Source organism: Hirundo rustica, chromosome 5 (genome assembly GCF_015227805.2).
Source record: "Hirundo rustica isolate bHirRus1 chromosome 5, bHirRus1.pri.v3, whole genome shotgun sequence".
NCBI classification, from domain to species: domain Eukaryota; kingdom Metazoa; phylum Chordata; class Aves; order Passeriformes; family Hirundinidae; genus Hirundo; species Hirundo rustica.
In genome coordinates this window covers 4,696,338-4,711,449 of record NC_053454.1, presented here as the reverse complement: position 1 = coordinate 4,711,449, position 15,112 = coordinate 4,696,338, and the positions used below count along the sequence as shown (strand labels likewise).

General features: G+C 47.4%; 1 protein-coding gene across 1 annotated transcript; it reads right to left on the bottom strand.

Moving 5' to 3' along the window:
* Positions 1-2,859: 2,859 nt before the first annotated feature.
* LOC120753155 (uncharacterized) lies at positions 2,860-5,034 on the bottom strand. The gene is made up of 2 exons (XM_040065126.1): positions 4,734-5,034; positions 2,860-4,578 (listed from the first exon to the last, which is right to left on the bottom strand). Exons 1-2 carry the CDS (start codon positions 4,758-4,760, stop codon positions 3,862-3,864), a joined length of 744 nt encoding a protein of 247 aa, XP_039921060.1. The 5' UTR covers positions 4,761-5,034; the 3' UTR covers positions 2,860-3,861.
* Positions 5,035-15,112: the final 10,078 nt, after the last annotated feature.

The window sequence follows — 15,112 nt, the reverse complement described above, 5'->3', positions numbered from 1 at the left end:
CTGTGGACAAACCTCTCCCGTACACTCATTAAAAGCCGCTCCCAAAGGGAAAGGGGCCCTGGCTCCCTTACGAATACCTGATTCACACCTGAGTCCTGGGTCAAGGGTCCCAAATTCCTTGCCTCACTACTATTTAGCTGCACGCCTGTACCTATAAGGTCTCAGACCCGAAGTAACCAGGCTGTATAAGCTTCACGTCCCCGCCGTGCAAGATCTTTCTGCAGATTACGGAGACTTTCATATGTCAGGGACTCAGTGATGATCTCAACTTCTGACTCTTCCCCGGGTTGTGAGGGCCCTCCTTTCTTATCCTTGTTGCCTGGGTGCTCTGATTTCACCTTATACTTCTTTGTTTCCACAGGGGCCACTGCTGCTGGCTGTGGCTGCCCCTGTGGTTCAGCTGGAACCTGGACGGTTGTAACGTCTGTGGGTTCTGCTGCTGCACCATCAGACTCTCCTTTGTCGGGGCAGGGGGAGGGTTTCCCAGCAGCTGGGGCTAATGAGGCTACGACAGGGGAAAGGTACTCTCTCAGCATCTCACCTATCTCCTTCACCAAATCTGGGTGGTTTATTCCTGAGGCAGGCTGTGGGACAGTGTCAGGTTGTGGGACGGGCTCAGGCTGTGGGGCAGGGTCAGGCTGTGGGGCAGGCTCAGGCTGTGGGGCAGCATCCTTATTCTCTAGGGTAGGTATCAGGGTGGTTATCCAGGTCAGTCTCCCCTTATCTCTAAATGCTAAACAGAACAGGCATACCAGCAACACCAGCTACTGTATGATGTCATTAACATTCAGAGATTTGAACTCTTCAAAGACTGGTGGGGTAGGCCCAAAGAGCTGGGTGAAGGGTTGTGAAAAAATTTCTCCCGGTGTCATTTCTTCACAGTAGGTACCGTTGTTAAAGTAACTCCAGAAACACACAGTTAGTGTATGATAGCTCTGAATCCATGTGCCTGCCTTCCAGAGGAAATTAAAAATCCACGATTTCCTCACTTCGTTAACTCATATAGCAAAATTGATGACAGCCACAGTAACCTTAGTTACAGGGCCCATGTTTAGAAAAGGGCCTGCAAATGGGAGAAATACGGCCACAGCCACATGCCACCCAAACCAGGTTAAGCAAGACCACATGATATCCAGTGCACAGCAATGTAGGCACTTAAGAACTGTTATTCCTTTTTCTCTCAATGCCCCACGTTGGGCGCCAAATTTTGTCTTGGTTTTTGAAAAGACAGGTATCTGCTATGGAGAGGCAGGCCTCTCTAGGAAATGAGGAATTTGAATCCTTCCCTCTGTGTTATTATAATTCGGAAGATTAAGAATAAAACTTTTCAGTCAGAGCTATGGGGAAAAGGAATAACAGTCCTTTACTAGTAAATATAACAGGACAGACAAAAAAAAAAAAAACTAACAGCAATTATAACAATAGTAGAACAGAACCAAGAACCCCGAGGGCACACGGTGGAAGCTCCGGCGCTGATGGCTGGAAGCCGGGCGCGGTGGACTGTCCTCCGCAGGCAGGGGGTGTCCTCGGCAGGCAGAAGTGGCAGTGCCGGAGAAGAAGCAGCGGCGGGACCCGGTCTCACCCAAAATCCAGCAGGACAGCGAAGAAACTCCGAATTCCTGGATACTCCAACAGATGGTAGAATTCCCAGGACCAGACTCCTTCGTTAACCGTGGACTCCAGCCAGCCGTGGCCCGATCCGTGCTCCCCCCGGAAGAAGAAAGAAGAGAAAAAACCGCGAGATCTCCCCACCCTCCGCTCTCTCCGGGAGCTTTTTTCCCTCCCCCAAAACTAAGTTATCAGTTCTTTTGTCCACGTTAAGCACTCACCACTTAGTCTCCTAGCAACTTGGGAGGGGGGAAAAAATTCCACAGGAGACTTAAACCCCAACAGCAATGACAAATGAAATTGAAAAACCCCGCTGTAAATCTAGATGGTGAACTGGGATGCTTTTCTTGCCATCTTAATTTATTGCTGGGGGAAAAAAATATATACATATATATATATAAAAAGAGACAGTCCTGCCTTCCTCTAACCCTTAAATGAGTATTATTTTTTGAAGAGGAGACTATAATTCTTTTCTTTACTTTTATATGTAACTTAGTGAGGGCTGGACCAGATCAGCGAAGAGTCAAATCCAACAGCTCATAAGTAATGTACCAAAATCTTGTCTAATAGAAGAGCAAGCAGATGATCACACTTTCTCCTGAGAGGGTTTTCAGGATATGACACACTGCATATGAGCACCTTGGGAAAACTCAGCCTCTTCGCCACAGACCACCACTTTTTGGACAGGGCACCTGCAGGTTTCTCTGCAGGTCAGCTGTGGGCTGTGGTTTATCATTTATGAAATATTTCTTTCACCCTTGTTGGAGAGCTCAAGCAGCACATGCTGACCCTGGCTGGGGCTTTGGGGGCTGCACTGAGTGTTTCTGTTTGGACTCTCTCTTCTTCCTGTGGAGTTGCTGCTTTAATAGCCCTGGCTATCAACAGCCTTTTCCAGAGGCTCCCCAGCAGCCCAAGGCCATTATTGCTCCCTGATCTGATCCTTGGAAGCTGTAATTCTGTAAATTCTGTAAAGAGTTGCTTTGCTGTAATTCATATCTCTGATGCCCACAAATGCCCAATGAGGTTCATTTCCAGTTCCTGGGATGCTCTGCTTCACCAATACCATTGCCTCAGCACCAGCAAGGCTGGCCAATAGCTTTTTATCACTTTAAAAGCAAGTCAGAAGGAAATTTTTAGCAGATTGAACATCCTCAGCTGTAGAACCATTAGAAAAATCTTCTCTGCTCACTGGATTGTACAGCTGGAGGTTTTGCCACGTGTGACAGTCACAATCACATCAAGGTATTACTCAGATTCTGTATCATTTAATCCATCCTGCCTGGGAAATTTCTTGCCTTTTCTGTTTTTCAACTAAATCAGTTTTGGGTGATGTATAAAAGATAAAAAAGGTGGGATTTTTTTTTTCCCTGAAAATCAGATGGACAGGTTTTTAAGGTCCCAGGCAGGCACAGTTCCATGCTCCCTCTCCACAGCTGAGCTTGGCCTGTGCTGACTTGTGAAGAGGAAACCCCATCTGATTCCTTAGCTGGGATGTTTCCCCTGGAGTAAATCTAATACCTGAGAGTTAAAAATCATGGATATTCTAGCGACAGTGAACTGAAAGCAAAGTTGATTCCATCTCCCATATGCCAGGTCAGCAGGGAATATTTCATCCAAGCTCCTTTATCTCAAAGTGATATTTCTTCACCTCAAGTGCCCAGATTTGACACCAGTCAGAAGATACTGTTCATTGCCATTGTGGGACCCAGCCAGGCCATGGCATATTGGAGTTATTCTTTAAGGACTCTCAGGACACCACCAGCCCAACCACCCTTGTCTTTGTGGGGCAATTCCACTGCCCAGATGTTAACTGGGAAAAGACGGGTCCAGGAGATTCCCAAGTCACCTGGATGACAACTTCTTAGCAGAGGGCCTCGGGGAGCTAATGTGGAGAGGTGCCCTCTGTGCTTGGCTACGTGTTCCCAGAGAGGCTCTCAGGGTGAGGTGGCGATTGGCGGCTGTTTTGGCCACAGTGACCATGAATCCACTGAGTTTCAAATCTCTGGTGCTGCTGGAACCCCCCTGGGCCCCGAGGTGGCTCGCTGAGCACTGCTGGCAAATGAGCACCTTTTATCGGCGTGTCCTCCTACAGGAAAGGCGTTGGCTGCTTTGAGTCTCTGTGCAGTAACGAGGGACAGTGGCGATTCTCCAGAGCTCTTTGCAAATATAAAAAAAAAATAATTTATTGCCAACTGAACCATCCCAGGTGAAGCGATTTGAATTAGAGCCCGGCAGCAGGCACTAATCCTGCAGCTACACCTCCATGCAGGAGCACCAGAGCAGGGTGCACAGAGCCCGCAGAGCCCGCCTGGGGGTGGAGGGCCGCCTGTGGACACCCTGCGGCTCGCTGAGGGCCTGGGCTGCCAGCTGAGTCCGTGAGGAGCAGGGAGAGCAGCAGGGGCTGTCCGGGGAAGGCCTCTGTGCCCCTGCTGCTGGCACCTGCTCGTCTGAGGCAGAAGGAGTTGCTGCCATCGCCTCCTCCTGGAAGGGGTCCCAGAAGAGCTCCGGGTACTCGGGGTTGACCCAGAGAGTCCGGATTGTGACGCGTCTCCAGTTTTCATGCAGCGATGTTTTGCTGCCGCTGTCTTCCCCTTGGGACGGCTTCGGGATTCTGTTGACTTCCCCTTGGGAAAGCTCTTGTTCCACGTGGCTTTCCCCTCGGCACGGCTCAAGGGGATGGCCGGCTTCCCTCTTTTCCTCCTTGTTGGCCCAGGCCCCCTCCCCAGGCCCTGGCGCTGCCAGCACTGACCACTGCCCGCTGAGCGTCTGGGCTGCCCCCTGGGCAGAGGAGGGGCCTGGGGAAGAGCAGGGGCTCTGCAGGGCTGGGACATGGCTCTGTGCCCCTGCTGAGGGCGCCTGCTTGCCCCGGGCTGGTGCCTTTGCTGCCTCTCGTGCCTCAGGAGGAGCATTTGGGCAGTGCTTCTTGTTCTGTGGCTGCCCATGGTCCGCCCCTGGCTGCTTGGAATCCATCTGTGGGACAGAGGAGGCATGGGGTGGAGGGGGCTGTCTTGGCACAGCTCAAGCCCAGCCTCGTCCCATCACCAGCCTCCCTTTCCAGCCCCATTGCTCGTCCTTCGCCTCTTCAGGCTCAGCAGCCCCTGGGTGGGCAGGGATTTGGGATTCACCTTCTCCTCCTTGGGTGTCTCTGGCATGCTTTCCTGCAGAGGTTCTCAGGCAGCTGCTGCCTCCTGAGAAAGGTGCCCTTGGGCAGTGGCACCCCAGGGCTCTGTGCCCCAAAAACCTCCCAGAGGTGACAGTGGCCTCTGGGCACAGCACGGCCCCTGTGTCACAGAGAGCCCTGGAACGCGGCTCTGTCACAGAGGGACACCCCAGCAACCCCAGAACCACCTGGAACTGGCAGTGCCCAGCACAGGACAGCCCTGCCCTCCCCTCTGAGCTGCTCCGATCCCACCCCTCCACACAGCCCCTCTGGGACCCCCGCTCTGGACTTCTGCATCCCTCTGCATCAGGACTGACTTGGCCTTGGGCCTTTATTTCTCTCCAGGCTTTGGTGGGGGCATCCCACACAGGGGATCGTTTCTACACCTGTTCTGTGTTTTCACTCAGCTCTTACACTCGGCTGCCTGAAAGCGGTGCAGTCACTGAGTGCTTAACGGGAGCTCTTGAGGCTTTTTTTCAGTCATCCAGGTTGGGAACATTTTGGTTATAAAGGGGAAAATAAGCTTTGTTTGGTCAATGAATGCTTGGAAAACTCAAAACATTTCTCGATTAAATAACACTCAGAGTTCCAAACTGAATATTCAGTAACTGAGACAGAAAAAACCCTGACGCCTTTCTAGTCTTCATTTGACTAATTTACGAGAAATGGTTAAGATAAAACCAATGTGAGAGAGAGAATCCACATGTTGCTGTTACTCTGTGGGGGATGGCTGCCTTTCCCAAGAAAAATTCAGTGGAGAAATTCCCACCCTAAGGCCTGTATTTATTGCTTGAGGAGTAAGTGAGGTATTTCAGGGATTCCATAATTCACAGGATCAATATTGCTATTTAGCCAGATGGCTGGCCAAGCACGGACAAATACTGTCTGCTATAATTCGTTTATTTGTCTATTGATCCATCTCTGCACCCATTTTGCTGATCAAACAGATGGATAGAGCAGGACCAGGAACAACTTACTCTAGTTTTCCCATATCAGTAAAAGGATTTATCTCACATAACTTCCCACTCAAAAAAAGCTACATGAGCTTGGACGAACCTGGAGCACTGTGGAAAGAGCCAAATGGATTCACCCCATCAGTTTTAGGCAGGACTCCTCACTTCCTGGGAGCACCCACCCCAGACAAAGGCAACCCACATCCCCTCCTGCCTATGAGTCTCTCAACACCAGAGAACTGTAATAACACTCCAGGAAAGTGTTGCAGTGCTTAGACCAGAAAATGCAATTCTAGAGATGTGTAAAAGTGGAAAGGATTGCTACGAGATTTTCCTGAGTTCAGAATCTTCCATGGAGGATGCAGAGAGAGTTTTTTCAGATCTACTCAGGTGTGGAGAGTACCTCATGTTGGCCCAAGCTCTTGCTTACTTGCTAGGAAAACGTGATCTGGTAAAAGGCTTCCACTGATCAGAGAGTGACAACACACAGTGAGTATTCCTCACCTCCAGACCAAGCAGGAACAGCTCCAGTGAGGCAGGTGGAGCTGATGAAACAGAAATCACTCTCAGCTGCAGATGGATTCACAGATGGAGAGGAAAGATGTTTTGAAAGTTTGAGTGAAATGCACTTTTAAAAATCAAGGTGTTTCACAGAAAGATCCCTGATGGGACACACTCACTGGGCTTGTTCTACACAGAGGTGTGATCAGGAGGAGGATATGGAAATTCATGTGCTGAAAAATTCCATGGTACCTATGTGGGAGTGGGGGATGCTTTCTGGGAACCAGCCAGGGCACTGCAGAAACATGACAGGTGATTTTTGGAGAGTGAAAGGAAGCCAACACACTCAAATTTGTGTTGTTTACCACCTCATCAGAGCAATGGTGAAAGTGGCTGTGCTGGGGATGGGGCTGCTTGCCAGGCAGACCCCCTACAGCCAGTATCAGACCTGTCATTGCCTTCATCACCCACAAAGGTCTGATTTAACACACTCAGGTGCCAGCAGCCAGGTTGCTAAAGGGAATTTCTGGGTTGTGACCAAACCTGACCAGCTATGGGGCTTTTTGTTTTGCAATACAGTTCCAAGAAGACAAAAGAGATGAGGGCTCTCAGTTTTCACCTGGCAATAGTAGTTGTCACCCCTGCTGATAAACAGATGGTTTGAAACCATCCTGTTTTTCTGGAAACAGGCAAGGCATCTCCAGACAAACACAGACAATGCTTGGGGAGGTCAGTTCAAGCAGTCGAGGCAAAACACACCAGGAACCTTTGGTGTCTTGAGGATGATCACCTGGAGCATCTCTGGTACAGCTCCAAGCCTTGAGGATGGGCTGTTCCACTTGGCACAGCTTGGGAAGTTCACCAAAGGGAGCTTCTCTGGGTCTCACAGGGTGCTTCCCCAGCTGACATGGGGCAGAGGAGGGGATATATCTATAGCTGTGATTAATGTTTTCATCTAGGATTAGGTAGATTGGTTTAGAAAAAGCTGAGGTACATATTGAGGAAAGGAAGGGGGGAGGGAAATATTTCTCTTCTCTCTTTTCTTCCCTATTTTCTTCCCAGGCAAATTATGGGCCAAGTTTCTTTTCCCTCCAGTCATGAAAGGAGTTGGCATCAGGCTTGGGTGAGTTGTGATTTGGTGTTATCTCAAAAGAAAGCACCACTGAGTCCAACAGAGATGCTCATTTAGCAAAGCCTGTCAGCTTGAGCAGACTCATTGGCCTCAGTTGGTTTTAGGCTGTAACTGAAGTCAGATGGACAAAGCATGGCTTTAAAGTGAGGAAGAGGAATTTGACTAAAGCCACTGTAATAAATAATCTTGTGACAAGCAAATCATGCAAATTAGGTGAATGTAGACAGGCTGGGAACCCTCTGCCCAAGAGGCAGTTCAGACACCTTTGTGCCACTCTGGGTTCCTGTTACAGGGGAGAGTTGTGGGTCCTAACCCATGGCCCACCCCTGCTTTGTGGTCCACCTTCTTCTCTACAGTTCACCCCACCGTGGAGGAAGCACAGCCAGAATCAGCCATTTAAAACCTCACCTTTCAAATATTTCTTCTCCTGCACAAGTAAATCCAGTCAGAATCATATTTTGTCAAACACAGGTATATGATGAGTAGTGTTTCACTGTGGTCTCCTGCAGGACCTGGGCTTGTCTCATTCTAAACCTGTCAATAATCCCCGTGAATTTAAACCCTGCAAATATTTCAGTTTGAGGGTAAATGTACCTGGGTGTTTCAGTGGAGTGTGAGAGCAGACAGCTGACACTCCTCTGTGGTACCCACTGAAGAGGTGTAACCAAGCAGAAACCCCACTGAGCTGAAAATGCCCCTTGCTCAGGAAAAGCAGGCTCCTGCCTGTGCTTCCAATGCCCTGTGATGGGACACCTCCCAGAGAGATGAGAGCACCTCCAGTGGGTTTCCTCTGGAGCCCACTGCAGGTCTGATTCAAAGCTCACTCAAGGTAAAAGTGCCATTTATTTCCTGTGGGATTTTAAATCTGTTTTCCCATTAAATGCACTCAGCTTTTAAAGAACAGTTGGGATATGAACTAATTGAGCTGAAGTTCCTGGACTTTTCCATTTCATGTCCATTTTAGGGATGAAGTTAAACCAAGTTCTTCACAGAATCACAGAACAATCTGAGTTAGAAGGGACTCACAAGGATCATCCAGTCCATCTCCTGGCCCTGCACAGCACCATCCCCCAGAGTCACAGCCTGTGCCCGAGAGCATTGTCCAAACACTCCTTGAGCTCTGCCAGGCTGGTGCTGTGACCACTGCCCTGGGGAGCCTGTTCAGTGCCCAGACACCCTCTGGGGAAGAACCTTTTCCTGATATCCAACCTAAACCTCCCCTGACACAGCTTCAGGCCATTCCTTGGGTCCTGTCCCCGGGCACAGAGCAGAGATCAGCATCTGCCCTTTCTCTTCCCCTCACAAAGGTGTTTCACAATTCAGCACAGTGAGAACACCCCCACCAAAATGTTCACTGCTTCTTGTAAGGTGCTGTTGTTCCGACAATCACTTTTGTTTTCTTTTTCTTTGCACTTTTTTATTAGTTTTAGTGTGGGTTTTTTTGTTTTTTTTTGTTTTTCCCCACCTCCAGGGAATGCTTTAACAGCAATTTCACAGGAATTCAGTTTTGGTTTTGTTTGCAATAATTGTTGTCACTGGAGTGAAAAAGGAATCCACAGGAGCAATTACTGGTCACGAGAGAGTGAATAAATGAATTAATTATCTTCAGCTTTGCTATTATTTTCATGCACATAAGGATAGCACAGGCCAGTGCACTGAATACAGTGTGTTTAGGGGAGGGAAGAAAAACTCTCAATAAGCCTGTGGGAGATAATTACTTTGAACCTCCCTCAGAAAACAGTGTGTTTTTCTTTTGTGGCAACATCAGTGCCAAGTCCTGAGGATGAACAGGTTCCTATGGATGACACCAGCAGAGACAGAAATCAGATTGCCTTGGGAACAGAGGAAGAATATTCTTCCCTGACCTTCACATGGGCTGAAGCAACTGTGCTCACTCCTTCACCTTCCAATCATTTGCCTCTCTGCCACGAGCTGCTAAAATAGGGCAGAGATACAGCCAGTCTCTGTGGCAGTTTGGCATCTAAAATTAGCTCCTGCAACAGAAAACACCTCGAGTTTGGCCTAATTAAGTTCAGTTGATGTTATTGCTATTTCTTCACTATTTCAGTAGGAGGAGGTGGGTGGGTGCTTGGGTCTTCCAGGACCATCAAGCATCAACAACCACAGTGACAACACAAATGCCATATGCCATATCTAGAGAAAAGTGCAGGAAAGCCTCTTCCAGCACTGAAATCACCAGAATAAAAGCAAAAATAATATCCTGTGGTCACTTTGCTTTCCTGCCTCCAGCACAGTTGTTTGTATCCCACATCAAACTTCTTCCCACCAGTTTTGTGCAAAGGGTCAGGGTGGTTCTGCACATTAATTTCCTTCATATTGAACAAACTGCAGAGCCTTTTTGTGCTCAAACCAGAGGATTTGAGAAACACACGGGTTTTTTGTTTGTTTGTTTGTTTGTTTCTCATGAATGGTGTGTCCTAAAGCACCCTGCACTTTCTGAGGACAAAACCTTGGTTTTCTTAGTTGTCTTTGTATTTTGCTCCTCAGTTAAACCTGCGAAAAGTTGCTCCTCAGCCATGGCTGTTAAGGAGTGAGCAGTCAAACAGTGAAGCAGTTGTGACATCTAGTGGTGTTTGTGGCTGTTACAACGCACCGAAAAACCAGGGAATGGTTTGGGTTGGAAGGGACCTTGAAGACCATGTTCTAACCCCTGCCATGGGCGGGGACACCTTCCACTGGACCAGGCTGGTCAGAGCCTCGTCCTTGAACAATTCCAGGGATGGGGCAGCCACAGCTTCCATGGCCAATGAAAAATATATACTAAATAATACTAAAAATGAAGAATAGGTGTACTTTGTGAAAGCTGATTTTGTGCCTTTAAGGGTCAACAGCCAGAGGGATCTCACAGAGGTCACCAGGTCTGAAGTGCTGCCATTACAGTGTCTTCACCACTGCTGCTCCAAATTTAACTGCAAGGATACGAAATTGAGGATTAGCCCCTGTGGATTTAGCTTAGACATTTGTATACATTTTGTAGACGTTCAAGAACTAGTCCCAAGGCAAAGGAATTCAGTAGAACATTAACTTGGCCCTGCAGAACTTTGCACACTGGCATTGCTGTGTCAGCAGGATTTCTGCAAAATCAAAACCCTCAAAACTCTTCATTTTAGAAAGAATCTGGGTACTTTTAATGTTGCCAGTTACTTTTGCAAGGACAAGGCTGGCTTCAGTGTAACAACGAATTTGAGAAAAATTATTTTTTTTTTTTCTTTAGGTGCAAGACAAATCCTGCCATGGAATAAACCTATATTCATATTTTGTTTTTATGCTGCTAAGCCTCCAGAGAAATGGTGGACTCCAGAGAACTTCTACTCTTCATCAATCCCACAGTGCCTGAAAAAAAAAAAAAGCAATTTTAGTGCAAAAATTTCCAACATGTGTTTGTGAAACTGCTGTGGCCAGCTCTGGGGTTTCCAGACTGCTGGTGACTTGTCTGACCACTGCAAATGAGCTGATGACATCCAACAAAAGGGAGTAAAAATGTGTAATTTGTCAGCTCAGCACTTCTTAGGATGTTGACCTATATCCAGATTGGGCAGGGCTCTGAGAAACTCGGTCCAGTGCAAGGTGTCCCTGCTCATGACAGGGAAGTTGTCTAGAGGACCTTTCAGTGTTCCTTCCAACCCAGAGCATTCTATGGCTCTGTGATGCAGAATTAAATCAGAGTTGCAACTGATTTGTGCGTGTGCCTCCAGGAGAGGCAGGTGAACATCACTGGAACGAAGGGAATAGCCCCAGGAGACTGCTGGAGGGAGAAGTTTGTCACCTGGGGCTAAGAAAAGCCACCAGTTCTTGCTCCAGGACCACAGAGCCCTGCCCTGCCCTGCCCATTTGTCCTGCAGTAGCCTGACCAATCTCCTGAAATGGTGACAATGATGGGGGAACAGGAGAAAAGGGAAGTAGGTGGATTTATTGCTCTCCATGGTGAAGGTGAACACATTGTTCCATATATTTGTGACTTCTGGGGACACCAGACCAGACCTGACCTGTTGTAGGCCGTGCTACCTTTAGCCAGGTTGAGACCTTCCTCTTAGATGTGGCTTTTGGGTGGTCCTAGTCCTTACCACACTCTTATTTTCTGATGCTGACTTTCAGAAATATGGCTTTCTTAAACCCCACAGGGAAAAAAAAAAAAAAAATCACTGCTCCATGACTAATTATGCAGAGACACATGAATCAAAGCCTTTCAGGGATGCTGAGGTGAAAAGAAATGTGCCTGTTTCCACTGCTGCAGTTCTGGCCCTTAGATGTCAGGGTTTTATCAGCTTTCAGCTTAACTCCTGCTGAGATGTACCCCATAATCCTGAAAACCTTAAAAACCAGTGTGGCCTCCAGGGAAGAAGACTTGGGTTTATTTATCACACGGGAATTCATTGGTATTCAGTGGAGTCATTTTCAGGGCAAAGAATTAGGGTTGGAATGAAATGGTCTTTAAGGTCCCTTCCAGCTCCAACCATTCCATGATTCTATGAAGGAATTAACCGCCAAACTCAATTCCTGACAGCAGGGGGACAAGCTATGGTCAGAGGGTTTTCTGGCAGATGCATTTCGAGTAGCTTACATCCCATTTTGCTCCTGTTTCTTCCTGGTTGGTAGAGGCTTTGCAGGATCCCAACACCAGAAAAACCCTGTGCAGGGTCTCCGAGAACAGAATTTATCCTGATCTGCTGTTTTCCCTTTGTGAACCACTCCCATCTTCAGGTCTGCTCTACTCCCCGTGACCAGCAGCACAACCTGATGATCTGGAAGAGCAGGTCTGCAGGACGTGACCTTTCCTAGCACTGTGGGGCAGCCCCAGGTCTGACACCTGTGTTTTTAATAAATCAGATTGCTGTGCTTGGCTGCCCCGTCTCCAGGAGGGAGAAAGGCAGTGGGAGGTGTATGGCTGCAGCCCAGTGAACTGCAACAAAAACCCATCAAATGTCAAGCTTTTCTCTAAGACCTGGAGCTGCTGAAGCATTTCTGCCAAAATTTACTGAATAAAATGAGCTTTGATAAGCCCCTGATATGAGACAGACTTGCTTCAAATCACAGAGCAAAGGGGAAAAAAAACAAAACCAAACTATTTAGATGAAGATGACCACAGGTCTTTGGCAAGCATCTTCCTTCCAGGAGAAATCCAAGCCATGATGGATTTGAAAGGATCATTTTGGGGCTGGCAGGCTGGAGGTGTCCATCGGACTTCCCACTGAAGTGCTTCTGATGCTGATGTGACCACAGCTGGTGCCAAGATGAAATCTGATCTCCTGCTTGTGAAGCACTGTAGAAATGTCAGCCTCTTTAGAAATACCAAGCCATGGCACAGCTTAGGGGATGAGAGGTAGTGTTTGTGTGCTTCTTTATTTTCATTTGGCATTAATAATGCTGAACCAACACCCCCCTCCCCTCCCCCCAATAACTATACTAATAGCAGCACCACAAAAATTTGCAGGATTTTCCAGAAGCAAAATATAGAATTTGTTTGCTGAAAAGCGTAATGGGGACTGCACAGAAAAAGAGCAAGTTGGATGATCCTTGTTCCACATACACCCTCCCTACCATCACTCTCCACTGGTCCTTATCTCTGTTCTCTGGAGTTACAGGAGTCCCAGAAAGTCAATTTCTAACTAATTCCTCAGCAGATGCTCTCAACCATAGCCCTGTTACTGAAAACCACAGGCTGCAGGTTAAAAATAAAGCAGGCTAAAGCACAAGTGGGGCTAATCCCTCCAAAGGAATCCTCAGCTCTGAATTTCTCTGTGCTCTTTTCAAAGGAGAGCAGTGGTCCAGCTCCTCCCAGTCATTTTCCCAGGGCTGAGATGCTGGGATTATTTTCACTTACAACCTATAAATTATAGAAACCCACAAACTTGTCTGTTTTTAGAAGGGTCAGCTCCCCTTAGCTCCTGGAAGCTGGATAGCTGGGTAGAGGCCAGGGTTTAGCTTCACACTTGGGTTCCTGCCTTGATTCCAGGGAGATGGTGTGGAATGACCAGTTTGTTTGCATATCCTTAAGTTCCAGTGATAGGAGGTGATGAAGCCACTACAGCTAACAAAAGTCATGAGGATTTCAAGCTGCTGGGTTGTTTGATTGAGGGTAAGATTGGGAGACAGCGATCAGACATCAGCTGATGCCAGAAATGTAGGTCCAGAGTCATCACTGAGGTGAGTAAGGGCTAAACCAGCTCAAGAAGCTGTCCCTGGTTTAGCAATTCCCTAAATACAGGCTTTCTCTCCAAGGATGGCCTCCCTGCTAAACCCTCCCTCTTGGAACCTGCATTTGTCAATGGGACGTCTTTTAGCTCAGGCCAGCACCAGGAGACAAACCGGCTTTAGATTCTGAATGGGAAATCAGGGGTATATTTGATTCTGTTAAATAACTGCCCACAAAGTCCAGTTTGTGGCTGTACCAACTGTGCAGTTTGTACAGATGCCAGGCTGAGCACAGCCTGAAGTTTTTTAATATGTCTGAGTTTATTGTATGGACCAAGTGTCTCCTGCCACAGAATTACGGAATGGTTTGGGTTGGAAGGGACATTAAAAACCATCTGGGTCCAACTCCCTGCCACAGACAGGGACACCTCCTGCTAGACCAGGCTACTCAGAGGCCCAAGTCTGGTCTCAAACACTTCCCGGGATAGGGAATTCACAGCTTTTCTGGGCAACAAGATTTTCCCGAAGGATTTGTGCCTGGGGGGAAGCTCACCACAATGTTTGTGGCATAAAGGGCTGCAGTCCTAGTTCAGTGAGCAGGGCTTTGGTTACCCCTCTAGAACTGGGTCTGACCTGAGCTTTGTGAGGCAGCCCCTGTCACTGCAACCTGAGTGTTAATAATTGCTGCATTGTTTCTCCCTGGGCTGAATGGTTTCTTTCTAGGCACTTGAATAAATCAGCAAAATTAATGTTGGTGGGACAGAGGGTTCTGTGACAGGAAGCAAACTACTGCATCAAAACAATAGAAAATAAGTTTATTTTTCCTCTGTTCCATGTATGTCTGGCCAATTAGATATTGTACAGCTCATTTCCATATCCTGAAACTTCAACAGTTAGAGTGATGATGCCTTGCATTGATGTTAATTACAGAATCAAAAGACTTTATGCAGAGAAAGGTTTCCAATGCAATGGACTGAGGAGATGTTTCTGCAACTGAGGTTTAAAAAATAACAAACCATCAAACCAACAACTCCTACCCGCATCTTAATGATCCTGTTAAAAACACTAAAACAGCAAAATGTTTCTGTATACAGAATGACAATGCATTGGCATCTAACTCAAATTCTATAATCTCTACAAGAGTCTTAGTGAAAGCCTCAAGGAAAAATTGATTCAGAAATGGATTCAGGTATAAATCTTTTAGTAGTGAGGGCGTTCCTTATAAAATCAGTGTTTGTATGTCCTAAGGGGATCATCTATACCTCATAAAAAAGCTTAACATTTGGATGCTTCATTCATTACAGTCTCCTTCTGGCTTCAGGTTTAGGGATATGAAGAAATCAGAGTATGACTTTATTTTTGTTCCGAAGCGATACTTTGTCTCTTCTCGACCCACTCCCACAACCCTCCCAACCCCATCTATGCCCATAAATACACAATTATTTGTACTGGTTGTATTTACAGGACGTGTTTCTGGAGGCAGCTGTTGTCATGGGTTGAACCAGGTAATGCACTGTGGTTCCTCCCAACCTGACCCAGCCTGTGGTTCTGTGAGGTGATGGAATCACAGAACCACAGAACAAGCTGAGTTAGAAGGGACTCACA